The 16,573-nt window shown below is 38.7% G+C and overlaps 1 protein-coding gene across 1 annotated transcript in view; it reads right to left on the bottom strand.

The window, feature by feature from the left end:
* LOC128219502 (uncharacterized) overlaps positions 1-15,556 on the bottom strand; it is a 68,966-nt gene extending 53,410 nt beyond the window's left edge. Inside the window, exons 1-5 of the mRNA XM_052927310.1 lie at positions 15,541-15,556; positions 14,522-15,285; positions 5,307-5,428; positions 2,821-2,939; positions 457-590 (exon numbers count right to left, since the gene is read on the bottom strand). Coding sequence (XP_052783270.1) covers positions 457-590; positions 2,821-2,939; positions 5,307-5,428; positions 14,522-15,250 — 1,104 coding nt within the window. The 5' untranslated portion in view covers positions 15,251-15,285; positions 15,541-15,556. The remainder of the gene's footprint in view (positions 1-456; positions 591-2,820; positions 2,940-5,306; positions 5,429-14,521; positions 15,286-15,540) is intronic.
* Between the last annotated feature and the right edge of the window lie 1,017 nt (positions 15,557-16,573).

Raw genomic sequence — 16,573 nt, 5'->3', positions numbered from 1 at the left:
TTTCCGAGGTGTTGTCAGCAAGTCAGCGTAAAGATAAAATCGATGACCAACTTGTCCACAGATTGTGAGAGAAAACAAGCGTGCTGTCACTATAATTTACTTAATATATAGTGTTTAACAAAATCACAATAGTATTCCTTATCACTGAGACGTTGTTAGCAAGCATGGCCGTGAAGTTGAAATTGGTAAAATCATCCCTGCTGTGGGAACAAACTTCGGAAACAGCGTGCAGTACTTTTCTTTTTAAAAACAGTCGAACCCCGTTGGCCCGAACTCCAAGGGACCGTCAAAAATGCATGGAGCCTCGGTTAATACGGGCCTAGCAGCAATGCGTTTCTTTATATCTAGTTCGAGCCACCGAGGAAATCGAGCCAAACGAGTTCGAGCCAACTTGGTTCGACTGTACATGTATAATATACTGTAGTTTAACAAACCCACACTAACATTACTAATTACCTCATCACAGAAGGTGTGTGTGAAGTTGTAGTATTCATCTGAGGTGTTGTCATTCAGTCCGGGTGTGAAGTTGAAATTGTTGATTTTCGCTTGCATGTCGATCCTTTCCATTACGTCAGGGGAATCGCCTGAGTCTGATTTGTACAAAAAAACTGCATCAGACATGGGGAAACGAAGTTGACCGGGAGTATGTGTGAAAACGTTGTATGATTTTGAGGTGTTGCCAGCTACCTCCGGCGTAAAGATGAAATAAGTGACCAACATGTAAACGCAATCTCAATCATATAACTGATATTTCAATGGTTGTTGTCCTGCAGCACAGTGTCTCTTATTTTTTGTTTGGACTTGACATGATATTGGGCGTGGTCCTGTATTTTTCATTGTTTCATCAAGACGGTACCCAGTCATAATAGACAACCAGTTACCCCTTAACAAGATTATAGTATGGTTTGGGCTACTGGGCTTGTCCATGTGGTTCCCATTATTATCATGTGACCCTTCTACCTATAAACAAGATTATAGTGTGGTTTGGGCTACTGGGCTTGTCCATGTGATTCCCATTATTATCATGTAACCCTTCTTCTTCTATAAAAGATTATAGTATGGTTTGGGCTACTGGGCTTGTTCATGTGGTTCCCATTATTATCATGTGACCCTTCTACCTCTTAACAAGATTATAGTATGGTTTGGGCTACTGGACTTGTCCATGTGGTTCCCATTATTATCATGTGACCCTTCTACCTCTTAACAAGATTATAGTATGGTTTGGGATACTGGGCTTGTCCATGTGGTTCCCATTATTATCATGTGACCCTTCATCTTCTATAAAAGATTATAGTATGGTTTGGGCTACTGGGCTTGCCCCTGTGGTTCTCATTGTATGGTAATAGAAATGAGATAACGAACTCGATTCAATGTAAACCATAACTATAGGTCAAAAGGCAAAAATAAATTATATATTAATACAGCACTTTTTTACATAGCTAAGTACGTATTTAAATCAATAAGAAGGTTTTCAAAATAAGTGAAAATGTCAAAAAGGGCTCGGTAGACTTATAAAAGCAAAGCTGCGTTGCAACAATACGGGACTCGGCACACTGTAGATACGGGACTCGGCACACTATAGGTACGGGACTCGGCACACTATAGGTACGGGACTCGGCACACTGTAGATACGGGACTCGGCACACTGTAGATACGGGACTCGGCACACTATAGGTACGGGACTCGGCACACTATAGGTACGGGACTCGGCACACTGTAGATACGGGACTCGGCACACTGTAGATACGGGACTCGGCACACTGTAGATACGGGACTCGGCACACTGTAGATACGGGACTCGGCACACTGTAGATACGGGACTCGGCACACTGTAGATACGGGACTCGGCACACTGTAGATACGGGACTCGGCACACTGTAGATACGGGACTCGGCACACTATAGATACGGGACTCGGCACACTGTAGATACGGGACTCGGCACACTATAGATACGGGACTCGGCACACTGTAGATACGGGACTCGGCACACTGTAGATACGGGACTCGGCACACTGTAGATACGGAACTCGGCACACTATAGATACGGGACTCGGCACACTGTAGATACGGGACTCGGCACACTGTAGATACGGGACTCGGCACACTGTAGATACGGGACTCGGCACACTGTAGATACGGGACTCGGCACACTGTAGATACGGGACTCGGCACACTATAGATACGGGACTCGGCACACTATAGATACGGGACTCGGCACACTGTAGATACGGGACTCGGCACACTGTAGATACGGGACTCGGCACACTGTAGATACGGGACTCGGCACACTGTAGATACGGGACTCGGCACACTGTAGATACGGGACTCGGCACACTGTAGATACGGGACTCGGCACACTGTAGATACGGGACTCGGCACACTGTAGATACGGGACTCGGCACACTGTAGATACGGGACTCGGCACACTATAGGTACTACCTTGGTGATGTTGTGCTTTTAATTCCTGATTAAACACATTCGCTTTACATGCATATAGTAAATTATCATTTAAGCCGTGAAAATGATACATGTATATACCATTCAAATATCACCTGATTGGTGGTTATGACTTTCTACCACAATATTAAGGATGAACTATCATAACTGCATACACAATCCGTTCACCCAAATGTGCACACTATTCTTGATTTGGTATAAGTTGTGTTTTATTCTCTTTCAAAATGATTTAGGTTTGTAAAGAAATATTTCAAATCAACAGAATTAAACCACTTTTTGCTTTATTAAAACATATTTGATTTAGTAATTTTGTTAAATCAAATAAGTTACTTAAGTGAGAGAAATTGGGGCCTGAACGTTACCTTTTTTCAGGGTCAGGACCACGGCTGGCACAATAGCGGCGGCTAACACAAGGATGACAAACAGGATGATGAAGCCGACAAGGCAGCGCTTCTTAAGGCTCTTGTGGTCATAGTCGTCACTGAAAGATGCATGGTGCATTAAGCTTCATCAAGATTGTATATAGATTATGTAGTATACTAGTGCGGCTGAAAACAAATAGAGGATTAGCCGATAAGGCAGCGCTTCTTAAGGCTCTTGTGGTCATAGTCGTCACTGATATGTAGTATATAGTATAGAGATATCATCCTCGGCCAACAAAACGAGGATAAACAATGTCATGAGGACGATGAGCATTTTTTTAGACCATTAATGTTATGAAGTACTTAATATTTTACAGAAATATATGTATTACAAATACACTATTTTGGTCGCCAGTAGGACACATATAAACAGCCTGATCCAAATGGTCAGGCAGGGCTTCAGAAGCGGTATTTAAAACAACATAAAAAAGTAGATATATATGTACATCAAAACTCGCTATGCCGAAGTCGTTGGGATCTCAGCGAAAACTTCGAGATAACGATCATTCGATATAACCAATATAACTCATGACTTTTTAAACCTAAAATATTGGGAAAAAATCTCTACATAAACGGACATCGAGATAACAGAGTTTAACGTAGCGAGTTTCGACGGTATATTAATGTTAATATGTGTAATCGGTTAATGGACAGGTTGTTCGAGTTAAATTAAACTTAATAACGTTGAATTCAAATTTTCAAATCTTAACTGCTCTGTAAGTTTAAGGAAGACACTATGACACTATTCTTATGATCTGCAGTATTTGTAACAAGCATTTAGACAGCTAGACAGCTGTTTTAGTGGTACTAGTACTTGTTTAATTAATATATCAGAACATCGTCAACTTTTTACGGTTAAAGTGACTCGCTCATTTTTTGGACCAGCAATTTGTTTTTCCGATAATGCATCTGAAAACACTAATTGTATCATTATTTAACTCTATGATATCGAAATTGCAGAAAAAAAATACAGTCATTGTATACAAAAGTGTTTTGGATTTTGTGGGTTTGAACCCATGCCGGTAAAGTCAAGAAAAAATAGAAAACATACGCCTAGTTCACACGGCCAGCGGGACTTTGCTATACAGTGGCAAAATAGCTCATTGAGCTAAAGTTTCTTGTTCACACATACCCGACTTTAAATAAAGGTTTTTGTATTTGAGCAAATATCAATATTTGCTGAAGGGTTCCAGCTTTTGGTATTTTTGTTTTAAAACTCCTTATAATTTACCACAATTTATTTCGTAATTAAAAAAGTGCATTTTAAAAAGCATGAGCGAGTTACTTAACAGTTCATAACGATGTCGTAACGTTTATCACGTTGTTAACTTGACCAGATTCTGAACAAGGTCCTATGTGGTATTGTGACGTTGTGTGTTTTTGTTGAGTGTCTGGCAGGCCTTGCAACTTATGCACCAGTCAATTGTAACCACGCCCCCAGGTCCGGGGACATTAACTTTGGATCCAGCCAATCCCAGGTGAATTCCCCGCCCTGCGGCGACAAACTGCTGGCAAAATCCCCGCCACCCCGGTGACATCCTAGGTAAGGCCTATTATAATGTACATATTTAAAGCATACGTTTTGAGTTTTTAAAAGAATGGTTATTTCCCGGCACATAGCCACGACCCACTACCCATTATTTCGGGCGCGAAAACAAAACCACCGCAATTACTCAGCACTGCGGGGCAACCAGGTAGTTAAAAACACTGACCATTTCCCGCGCTATCCCTGGTATACCCCCTGACCTGGGGGGCGTGGTTACAATGCCTCTTAGTTAAAACCATTTTTATTTAACAACGACTGTGAAACAAGTTTATAACAGTAGTGTATTATTCATTCTCGTTTGACACGAGCTGTAGGGTGTTCTTATGCTGTTGGCGAAACCAGAGTCCCCGGAGGAAGGCCACTTGACTGGTGACAAGCAAGAAAAAACATCAGGATATCAACTTTAACATGTCATTATCCATCCTTAAATGGACACCAGATGGTCCAAAAATCGGCAAATATACAGTATTTCCTCTAAACAAGCCTAGAATGGTAGATATGAACTAGTAAGAGGACGATAATACATGATTAATAAACATATTGCTGTCTCATCTGAGTTTTCCCATTAAAAAGCGTATAATGGTTTCCCAGTTTAAATAATAATATGTTTATAAGAACAGATTGATATACCAACGCTATTTTAAACCTTACTAGGATTTACGTGGTAGACAACCCCAGTAAATTTCGAAACGGAAAAATGCGCAAATAACTGCGAAAGATCATGCGTTGTAAACTGTGTGATACATCAGTGGTAAGATTCATGGCGATGTACACAACGATATCAATTGTATATGTAAGTTTTTGACATTTTCTGTTGAATAATATCATCTGGTGTCTAGTCCCTATAACATGAAAACTGACAAAGGTTGAAGTTGGGTACCTGTCGGAGAAGCAACCAGAGCGGGTTTCGGTAGAAGAAGATGTGTCCGTGCTCTGTTCGTCCCACTTCTTGACCGAGCCGGTCTCACTGAGGCCTGAACTGGGGGCCCATCTCCTTTTGATCTGGAAGCAGCACGTTTATAAATACACAACCATTATTATATACAGGCGAAAACTGCTGGCTCGACATTCCAGGGACCGGCCAAAATACTTCGATGTACCGAGCCATACGATATCGAGCCAACGAGTATGACTGTAATGCAGTTTTGGTTATACAGACGAAACTCGCTATGTCGAACATTATTATCTCGAATTTCTGGTTAAATCGAACTTCTTTCGAATTTGTTTGCTTTAGTAAGCCATGTTTTGTGTTTCGTTATATCGATGGTTCGATATATCGAAGTATTTCCAGAGGTCCAAACTACTTCGACAAGTGTTTACTGTACTGTAAGTAACTGATTAACATAAATACATCGACTTGGTCTTGGTATCGTGAACAGCCAAGCCTTCGATGTATGTTCTCTTGGTGCAAATTGTGGCCCAATGTTATAATCACTTGTCAATTTAGGGACAACAGACGTGAAGCTTCCACCGGATAACGTGATAATTAACATATTTACCTTATGGCAATTTTCTTTTTTTCGTTTATGCGTTATTTACAGTCGATCCCTGTTGGCTCGAACTCCTAGGATCGGTGAACATACCTCGAGCCTTGTAAAGTTCGAGCCAAGCGGGCATACATGCGTTCAGGATAAATAAATCGGTTCTTAACATTCAGTTCGAGCCATCGAGGAATTCGAACTAATCAAGTTCGAGCCAACGGGATTTGAATGTTTATCAGAATGATAATCCGTATGCGCTTATCACGCAATAGGTATCATGCGGATAATTTGCGATATTCAAACATACACATGCTCACTTTTTCACGTTAAATAGTGCCGATATTGCCACCCCGTTTACAAAGTTTGACATATATAGGCTATTTTACTTTGAAAGCCGCTCGCGCATGCAGAATATATATAGTCTTCAGGTCATTGGTTTCTTTTCGTAGGTTAATTTTGTTTACTTCATATCGCACGTTCTTTATGCATGTCACACAATACCGTTTCCTGTAATATCAGTTATGTGGGTTTTAATCCTAAACAATGGAGGGCGACGCCAGTATGAAGATAAAAGAAATGGTGACATTGCAGCGAAATTTGAGTGCGAAATCATTTTTACTCAAAAGCCACAGCGCTCGAAACCGACCGCCAATGCAATGTATCTTTACACAAGCAACAAGGAGTGGTACCATACCACCGATTAATCGACTAATGCGATATTTCTTGTATTTCTTACCTCATTGTGTAAGAAGAAAATATTGAAACCGGTCAGATTTCCGTTTTACACAGTGTTTTCTGATTCAGTACCAAATCTACTTCCGCAATACATCACGGAATAGATGGAGCGTTTGTGGTCGGATTTAGATGCTTTTGTAAAATGTTAAAAATATTGTTTTTTATTGTTGTTGTTTTAAATTCGTTATAATAATGATGATCATCACATCATCAACGCACTGTCACTTTATCATCACCGTACTGTCGCGTAATCATAACCGTACTATCACGTTATCATCACCGTAATGTCGCGATTTCATCACCGTACTGTTACGTTATCATCATTGTACTGTCACGTTATCATTACCGTACTGTCGCGTTATCATCACTGTACTGTCGCGTTATCATCACCGTACTGTCGCGTTATCATCACCGTACTGTAACGTTATCATCACCGTACTGTCGAAATATCATCACCGTACTGTCACGTTATCATCACCGTACTGTCACGTTATCATTAACGTACTGTCACGTTATCATCAACGTAATAATACGTTATTATCACCGTACGGTCACGTTATCATCACCGTACTGTCACGTTATCATTAACGTACTGTCACGTTATCATCAACGTAATAATACGTTATTATCACCGTACTGTCACGTTATCATCACCGTACTGTTACGTTATCATCGCCGAAATGTCGTGTTATCATCACCGTACTGGCATGTTAACATCACCATACTGTCACGATATCATCACCGTACTGTCACAGTATCATCAACGTACTGTCAAGGTATCATCACCGAACTGTCGCCTTATCATCATCGTGATATCGCATTATTGTCACCGTACTGTCGCGTTATCATCACCGCACTGTCGCGTTAACATCATCGTACTGTCGCGTCATCATTAACGTACTGCCACGTTATCATCATCGAACTGTCGCGGTATCATCATCGTACAAACGTTTTATTATAATTGCACTCTCACGTTATTATCACCGTTCTTTCGCGTTTTTCATTACTGTACTGTCGTCCTATCATAACCGTACTGTCACGTTATCATCACCGTACTACGTTATTATCACCGAACTGTCACGTTATCATCACCGTACTGTCGCGTTATCATCACCGTACTGCCAAGTTATTATCCCCGAACTGTCACGTTTTCATCATTATACTGTCACGTTATTATTACCGTACTGTCAAGTTATCATCACCGTAGTGTCGCGTTATCATCACCGTACTGTCAAGTTATAATCGCCGAAGTGTCGTGTTATCATCACCTTACTGTTACGTTAGTATCATCGTTTTGTCACGCTATCATCAACGTACTGTTGCGTAACTATCATCGTACTGTCACGCTATCATCACCGTACTGTTACGTTAGTATCATCGTACGGTTACGCTATCATCAACGTACTATCAAGTTATCATCGCCGTAGTGTTGCGTTATCATCACCGTACTATCAAGTTATCATCGCCGTAGTGTTGCGTAATCATTACTGTACTGTTACGTTATCATCACCGTACTGTCAAGATATCATCACCGTAATGTCACGTTATCATCACCGTAATGTCAAGATATCATCACCGTACTGTCACGTTATCGTGCCTGTACTGTCACGTTAACATCACCGTACTGTCAAGTTATCATCACCGTACGGTCACGTTATTATCACCGTTCTGTCACGTTATCACCACCGTACTGTCACGTTATCATCGCCGAAGTGTCGTATTATCATCACCGTACTGGCACGTTAACATCACCATACTGTCACGATATTATCACCGTACTGTCACAGTATCATCAAAGTACTGTCAAGGTATCATCACCGAACTGTCGCCTTATCATCATCGTGATATCGCGTTATTGTCACCGTACTGTCGCGTTATCATCACCGCACTGTCGCGTTAACATCATCGTACTGTCGCGTCATCATCAACGTACTGTCACGTTATCATCACCGTTCTGTTGCGTTATCATTATCAAAATGTCGCGTTATCATCATCGTAAAGTCGCGTTATCATCACCGTAATGCCGTGTGATGATGATGATGATGATGATGATGATGATGATGATGATGATGATGATGATGATGATGATGACGCGACGGAACGGTAGTATGATACCGAAACTTTAACATAAGTGACTGTTCTATGGTGAAAACACGATGGTATATCGCATCATTATCACCGTACTGTCGTATTATCGCGTTTTCATTATCGTACTTTCAAGTTGTCATCATCGTATTTTTGCGTTATCATCAGCGTACTGTCGCGTTTCGTTATCGTATTTTCGCGTTTTCATCATCGTATTTTCGAGTATCGCGTTTCAGATCAACACATTCACAGGTATTGGCCCTAACTGAATTCCGTAGGAAATAGCCTAGATATTTACGCCTGTGCTGAGGTAGTTGCATAATAATTTGAAATGTTGAAGTGTTTATCAACTATTCGTTAATGAATACCTTTGTGCATCTAATTTAAAACCATGAGAAGAATATTGTTGTGATGTGTTTTGCGTTTCATATGACTAAATAAAAGAGCGCAGTTACCGCGAAAAGTTTCCGATTTTGATAAGCAAGCATCAAGAAATTATTTTTCTACATTGTGATTATAATCTATACATATTATATTGTGAATATAATTGATACAAATTACATTGTGACTATAATTTATATATATTACATTGTGACTATATTCTATACATATTACATTGTCACGCGCGCCTATAATATATACATATTACATTGTCACGCGCGCCTATATATTATTACATTGTCACGCGCGCCTATAATATATACATATTACATTGTCACGCGCGCCTATATATTATTACATTGTCACGCGCGCCTATAATATATACATATTACATTGCGACTATAATCTATGCATATTACATTGTGACTATAATCTATACATATTACATTGTGACTATAATCTTTACATATTACATTGTGACTATAATAAATACATATTACATTGTGACTATAATCTATACATATAACATTGTGACTATAATATATACATATTACATTGTGACCACAATCTATACATATTACATTGTGACTATAATAAATACATATTACATTGTGACCATAATATATACATATTATATTGTGACTATAATCTATACATATTACATTGTGACTATAATCTATACATATTACATTGTGACTATAATATATACATATTATATTGTGACCATAATCTAAACATATTGTATTGTGGTTATAAATTCAAATTATACGCGCATTTACAGCATTTCATAATATGCAGTTGATAACAATCTTATTTGGCACATATTTAGTATTTCATTACTAACGCTTTTATTCAAGATTCGTTGAAATGTAATAAAACGCCTGAAATGACGATGCACCTTCAGGGAGTGTTTCGACCTTGTCATATCAAACCAGACGAGACGAGGGATTTCCCCTGTTCTTCAACCCTACTTAAAAATCTCAAAACATATTCAAATAACATATTTGTATGCATTCTTTGTAAACGTTGCAATTTAGAAATCCTAAGTGCGCATTTAGTATAAAATCGGCATTGCATTGGTAGGGTAAATAAATGTATTAATTACCTTTGGAATTAAACAGCGGTATTTATGGAATAGTATCAATGCCTTCTTTTGCTAAAGTGATCAGCAGATGATCGATTGCTTATATTCCATTCACTAAACTATGATTTACAAAAGCAGAACCCTGAAGGTCTTTAGAAAAATTGAACCAATTAAATACATAGTCAATACAAGAATCGTTGGTGCGGCCAAAACTTCCGTGTTCTAAAAGTACAGTATTTCAAGTAATGATTTGTCTCTTTTGAAATGCTCGTTCTTCCTGGTCGATGCGACTAATTTTAAGTAATAGCTAGATAGCATGAGGTCAAAAATTAATGAAAATGAATGGGCAGAGTGCGAGTAGCGAACAAGCCCTTCATAATCATTAAGACATTACTTCAGGTCATATAACTGACTTAGAATACAACCTTATTGAATGATACATTGTCAACGCAAAATCTGACGCAGGGAGTGGGTACCGGATGATAAGCAGTCGGCGGAATTTTAAACACCCGCAGAAGTTGAAATTCATAATGAATAAGTTTAGTACTTAATGATTGTCTATCTGCAATTTCATTGGCTGAAATTTCAATTGAGGTTGTATTCTAAACGCAGTTACACCCAGAAAAAACAACTTCCTCATTTAATAATATAAAATTACGATTGAGTAGTTAACAAAAGTCCTGCAAACATTTACATAACATTAGTCAAACAATTCTTTTTCCTGGGAATAAAAACTGCCTTAAAATGAATATATTATCCAGCGACAAGTTTTATGTGTTTTGAAATTACGATGACAAAAGTCAATAAATTTTGTATTAGAATCATCCAGTCTGATATATTCATGCGTATCATGCTGTTTATCGTGCATGGCAAATGCATTTATCTTTCAAGTTATTTTTGTATGACTGACAATACTTGAAATGCGATATGTAGCAATTTAATGTATTGTGCCGTGTTTTAGCTTTAGTCGTTGAATTTTACTTTAAACAACTTAAGTCGTTTCTGAACTTTAGTCAACTTCCTAAATTTTCAAAATCAAAGTAAAAAAATAAGAGTTTTTGTAGCATAGTATAAGAGACATACTGAATTTCAGAAAATTTCTTTTTAAAAGTAAGGAAATAACATTAGAATTTTTACGAAAACCGACCCCGTTTACGACCATACCGCCTAAGCCGGCGGTAAGGGGGTTGGTGGTGTGGGGTTAACGACTTAAGTATGTCAATAAACATTTCCTGATTCCTAAAACGTGGTTTTCTTAGTCTGAAATATACCCGAAACGCTGTACGCGCAGCCCCAATTATAAAAAGGGGGTTGAGGGTGGACACGCCTCCGTACGCCCCGGGGAAGACGGCCCTTTATATTTGATTTGCAATACCAATCCATCTACATACTAAGGGGTTTCTTCCGTGCTTTCGGCGTATTGTATTTTTTGCCAGATTTTGCCAAGAATGCACAATTAAGTACATTTACTCTTAAACAAATCTCTACATCAAAAGCGACTAAGAATATACCTTCAAAACACTGTTCTCAGCGGTCTATTGGCGCGGTCTATGGGAGCGGTCTATGGGCGCGGTCTATGAGCGCGGTCTTTGGGCGCGATCTATGGACGTGGTCTAGGGTGCGATCTATGGGAAGGGTCTTTGGGCGCAGTCTATGGGGGCGGTCTATAGGAGCGGTCTATGAGCGCGGTCTAGGGCGCGATCTAGGGCGCGGTCTATGGAAGCGGTCTATGGGCGCGGTCTATGGGTGCGGTCTTTGGGCGCGGTCAAGGGCGCGGTCTAGGGCGCGTTCTATGAGAGCGGTCTATTGGCGCGGTATATGGGCGCAGTCTATGGTAGCGGTCTATGAGCACGGTCTAGGGGCGGGGTTTATGGGCGCGGTCTAGGGCGCAGTCTATGGTAGCGGACTATGGGCGTGGTCTATGGGTGCGGTCTATGGGAGCGGTCAATGGGCGCGGTCTATGGGTGCGGTCTATGTGCGCGGTCTATGGGAGCGGACTATAGGCGCGGTCTATAGGAGCGGTCTAGGGTTCGGTCTATGGGAGCGGTCAATGAGCGCGGTCTATGGGTGCGGTCTATGGGAGCGGTCTATGGGCGCGGTCTAATGGCGCGGTCTATGGGACCGGTCTATGGGCGCGGTCTATGGGAGCGGACAGCGGTCCTAACGCCACGTGTTCATGTAAAAACGGCCTTTATTGAACGGTTTGTTAATGACCAGAGTCAAATCTTCTACATTAAATTATCTCAAACCACCCAAAAATGAATAACTTTATGGACAAAGATTTTTATGGCCTCCTCACAACGATTATCGTAACGTTGATGGTAACCACCACGTACAGACGTTTATGAACGTACCGAAAGGTCACTCGTTCATTTGGATTGACCATAAAATTTTCACATTAGTATAACATGTATCAACTTGAATAAAATGTACGTTAAATGTACGTAAATTGTAGCTACTTAGACATAAAGCACAGAACCGACAAAAGGCGCACAATAAAGATTGATGTAAACAATTTGTTTTTAATTTTAATGCATTATCATGTGTAAAAAATGATTTTAATGATAAAAAAACACTCAAGAAATTATGATTTAGGTACATATATATAATATTAGCCTATAAGTATGATTTTAGCTACGTGGAAACAAAATCCCTAGTTAAAAAGGCGCCAAAATATCGCTAATATGCTTTTATCTTTTCCTAAATTATATCATTTTTTTGTTTTGATGATTAAAGCAGAGTGAGTTTTGATTTATTAAAATGGTAGAAGAGAAGTGTTCATTACCTGCATATAAATATTAAAGAGGCACTCTTACTACCAAATAAGATAAACCACAATTAATACAAATGTTTAAATAAACCGAATATGATGAATACATGTCGAAAACAATGAATCGTATGAAGGGTGGTATCCGATACCGAGTTTGATTTGAAAGAAAGGTGCAGAAAACACCTTATTTCTATCTTATGAGGCGATAAAAGATCACAGCTAATATTTTAGCACTCGCCAATCATTTAATATTTGTGCGTTTTCATCTGTTAAATACACGGTTACAATCGTGTTACTAGTAAATAATATTTTCCATAAATGCATTATTTAGTAAGTAATTAAAGGTTTATCACTCAAAATTTATCATAATTTACTCAAAAGTGTGTTCTACATGTGTATGTTTTGATTTTGAATAAGAGTGTCACTTTAAATTACATAAGATAACGAACAGTATTTGAACATGTTACCACATTAGTTTCGATCTAATATTACTAGATTAAGCGTGTCTTCATTTTCAAACGGAAATATAAAAATCTGCTATCTGATCTTTTGTCAGCAGTCCTATATCACTGGTTTGCAGATATGTAAGCAAAAGTTGGCTCATTCCAAGACAAAAAAAGTTGTCAAAACGGTAAATCTGGGAGAGTGCAGCTTTAAACCTAAAACTTACATATAGTTATTATTTTATATCAGCTCATCCTCATATTTTTCATTCATTGTTTTCATGTATGGTAAGTAATTAATGTACATGTGTTGACATTGCATGTATCTGATCTGTATTATGTGATATGTTGATATCACGTTATGTAAATGTATTTATATTGTATTACTATGTACCTTGTGGGTATACGTCAAATAGAATTATTTTCTGTTCAGTTCTATCTTATATACAATTAACAGTTAAAACCGTCTGAAAGAAAATCATTCGGAGAATTTTATTCAAATCAAAACGTTTATCTACAGGAAATGAATCCCTTCATTAACGCAAACATTTTGATTGCTTGTGAAAGATTCATATCATTCTGTAAAAGAAAAAATCGCTACTACTGAAACATATTGATACTTTTTATTATCGGATGTTTTTACATTCTTGTAAATACAATACTTCGTAACGAATCACGCAATGCGCATTTTTTTCAGGGAAACTTACCAGTTGAGTTACGAACGGGAATGTATGAGGAAAACTATTGTCAATGCATTCAATTTAGCTGCGATAAAATCTAGAAATATAAATCATTATCCGACATGCGTGCCTTATGTTCATGAAAACATTTGTATTTACTGTTTGTTTATAAAGTCATGACGCACGTTTTTTGCCCCTAAATATATATTCCTCATTTGTAAAATAAACGTGCTCTTATTCCCAAATTAACAAAAGTGAAAGTCATGAGTCGCCGGTGTTAAAGCTTGAACGGCTCCCCCTCCTACCACACAAATGGTATAGTGAATGTACAGCCATAATTAAAGGGATACTGCAAATATAATACGTTCGACGAATTTTGTGCTTTAGAATAGTCTCTCTTCCAGATTCAATAATTATATGTAATGGCTTTACTAACCTGATCAAACTGACGGTAAATTTGATCGGTAATATTCCTATTTGCCAACATCGTTTTCCAACCATCTTTTCTGTCGTAGGCTCCGGTGGCTATTCCGCCGAGCTCAGTTGGGTACGTATCATCGTACGGTCTTGAACCAGCCGGTGGCCCCCTTTCGCTCTCTTCTGGCAAAATCGACAATTGGGTAATTCCGTAGGGATTTCGAGTAACACGGAGGTTTTGCCCACTACTCCCGAATTTAGTTTTACGGAAATTTTGTTTGTCAAACGATGGAATTATATTTGTAGACCCAAGCTGTTGTCGGTCGGATGTTTCCATTGGTAACCTATTGTCGTAAGGATTTCTTCCACTTGAACGCCAACCGGACGAGGTGTTTGTTGCTCCAAGTATATCAGGGTTACCTTGACGTTTAGATACGCCATATGGACCTTCGTGGCTGGAGCCGCACGTTGCTCCTAATCGATTTCCTCGCCTGTTTCCATAGTCACTCTCGTCGTCGTTATCGTCGGAGGTATCAGTTCTTCTTCGTTGATAGTTTGTACCTCCAAGCTGCACCGACCCGTACGGGTTTTCTTTCCCAGTCATCGCTAGATCCCCTCTGTACGTTTTTTTCCAATCTCCACTTTTATCCACATTGCCCACCCAGGTAAATCCTATATTGTCGTCGCCTGTAAATTCAAGATGCTCTGCAGCTGTAGCGCGTAGACTCTTGGCTAGCGAATAAGCCATGATCGTTGAATGTATACCCACACTACTTCAACATCCTGGTACAGGAAAAGAAGTTTAAATATTGAAATCGCTCCTCTACTACAATAACTTGGTAAACGTAAAAAGGTTTAAATGTTAAATGTACATAGTTGAATTTTAATCTGTAGCATAATTGCGCACTATGTTACAAAACATGGTTCATATGACGAAACGTTATAGATATAGAGGTCATTTTTCTATACTGTTTAATTTAATATTTAACCCGATCAGTCTATAAATACCGAGCACCTTGTACGCACGCGTTTGTTTACCTCGATCGATAATTCGATGATCTAGATCGATACAGACGCTTGCCTTAGCAACGACTGCGAAGTTTCGTCAAGTTTAGGTGAGTATTGACCTTATGATTCAAAGTCCTAAGCAGCTAAAATTTAAATATATAGGGAAAGACGTCACAGGCCACGTGCACAATTTTTAGGCCTGTCTTTTGTTAAAAAAAAGAACTGTAACCGTTATAGATGTTGACACATTAGCTTTGCCAACTATGCTACTACATTGTTAGTTTTCTTCCATCTTCTGCAAACAGCATCTATTTGCTTAATTATTTTTTTGACGCGTTTTGGTAAATTATCACGTAATTGCTCATTGATATATTTCGAATCGAACTGTAATAAGTGTCATGGGTAAGTAATGTTTTCAATTTTTTGAAACAAGAGACACAACTCTTTTAATTTCTAAGCAGATTTTTTTTGAGTTGACTTACATTCACAGCATACTTTCTCGACATCTTAAAGGCCTAGTTTAAGGAATGTTTGACATGACAATCACCTGTTGTGCATCTCCTGCTAATTGCACTGATGTCATAGAAGGGGCCAATATCCTGTTTATTTGTGTATTGGCTCAGGGCCATTTCTATAATAAAACCTCAAAAACTGCACAGCAGGATATTCAGATCGGAGATCTAATAAGAAAATTAGGCATTTAGAAAAGATCAATACACAGACATTGTGTACAATACATGTTTTCCTTTGTTGTTGTTGGTTTATTTATATATTTATTTATTTTTTATTTATTTTTTTAATTTTTTTATTTTTTTATTTTTTTTGGGGGGGGGGAGGGTCACTTATAGAAGGATTAAACTAGGCCTTGAAAGGAATTCATCGAATTTGTATTCAAAAATATGTTTTTGGTTTTTTATTGGAAGTTGAAAGCACTTTAGAACCCAACTCATGTGCGAATCAAGAAAAAGGGAAACTTGCCTTAGGGGTGCAATATTTTGACATGCGCTCCTTATCAAAATCAACCAATTTATGCATTTTATTGTTGGCCGAGGATCATCCCTAA

Source organism: Mya arenaria, chromosome 15 (genome assembly GCF_026914265.1).
Source record: "Mya arenaria isolate MELC-2E11 chromosome 15, ASM2691426v1".
Taxonomy (NCBI): domain Eukaryota; kingdom Metazoa; phylum Mollusca; class Bivalvia; order Myida; family Myidae; genus Mya; species Mya arenaria.
This window is presented reverse-complemented; position numbering and strand designations above follow the sequence as displayed.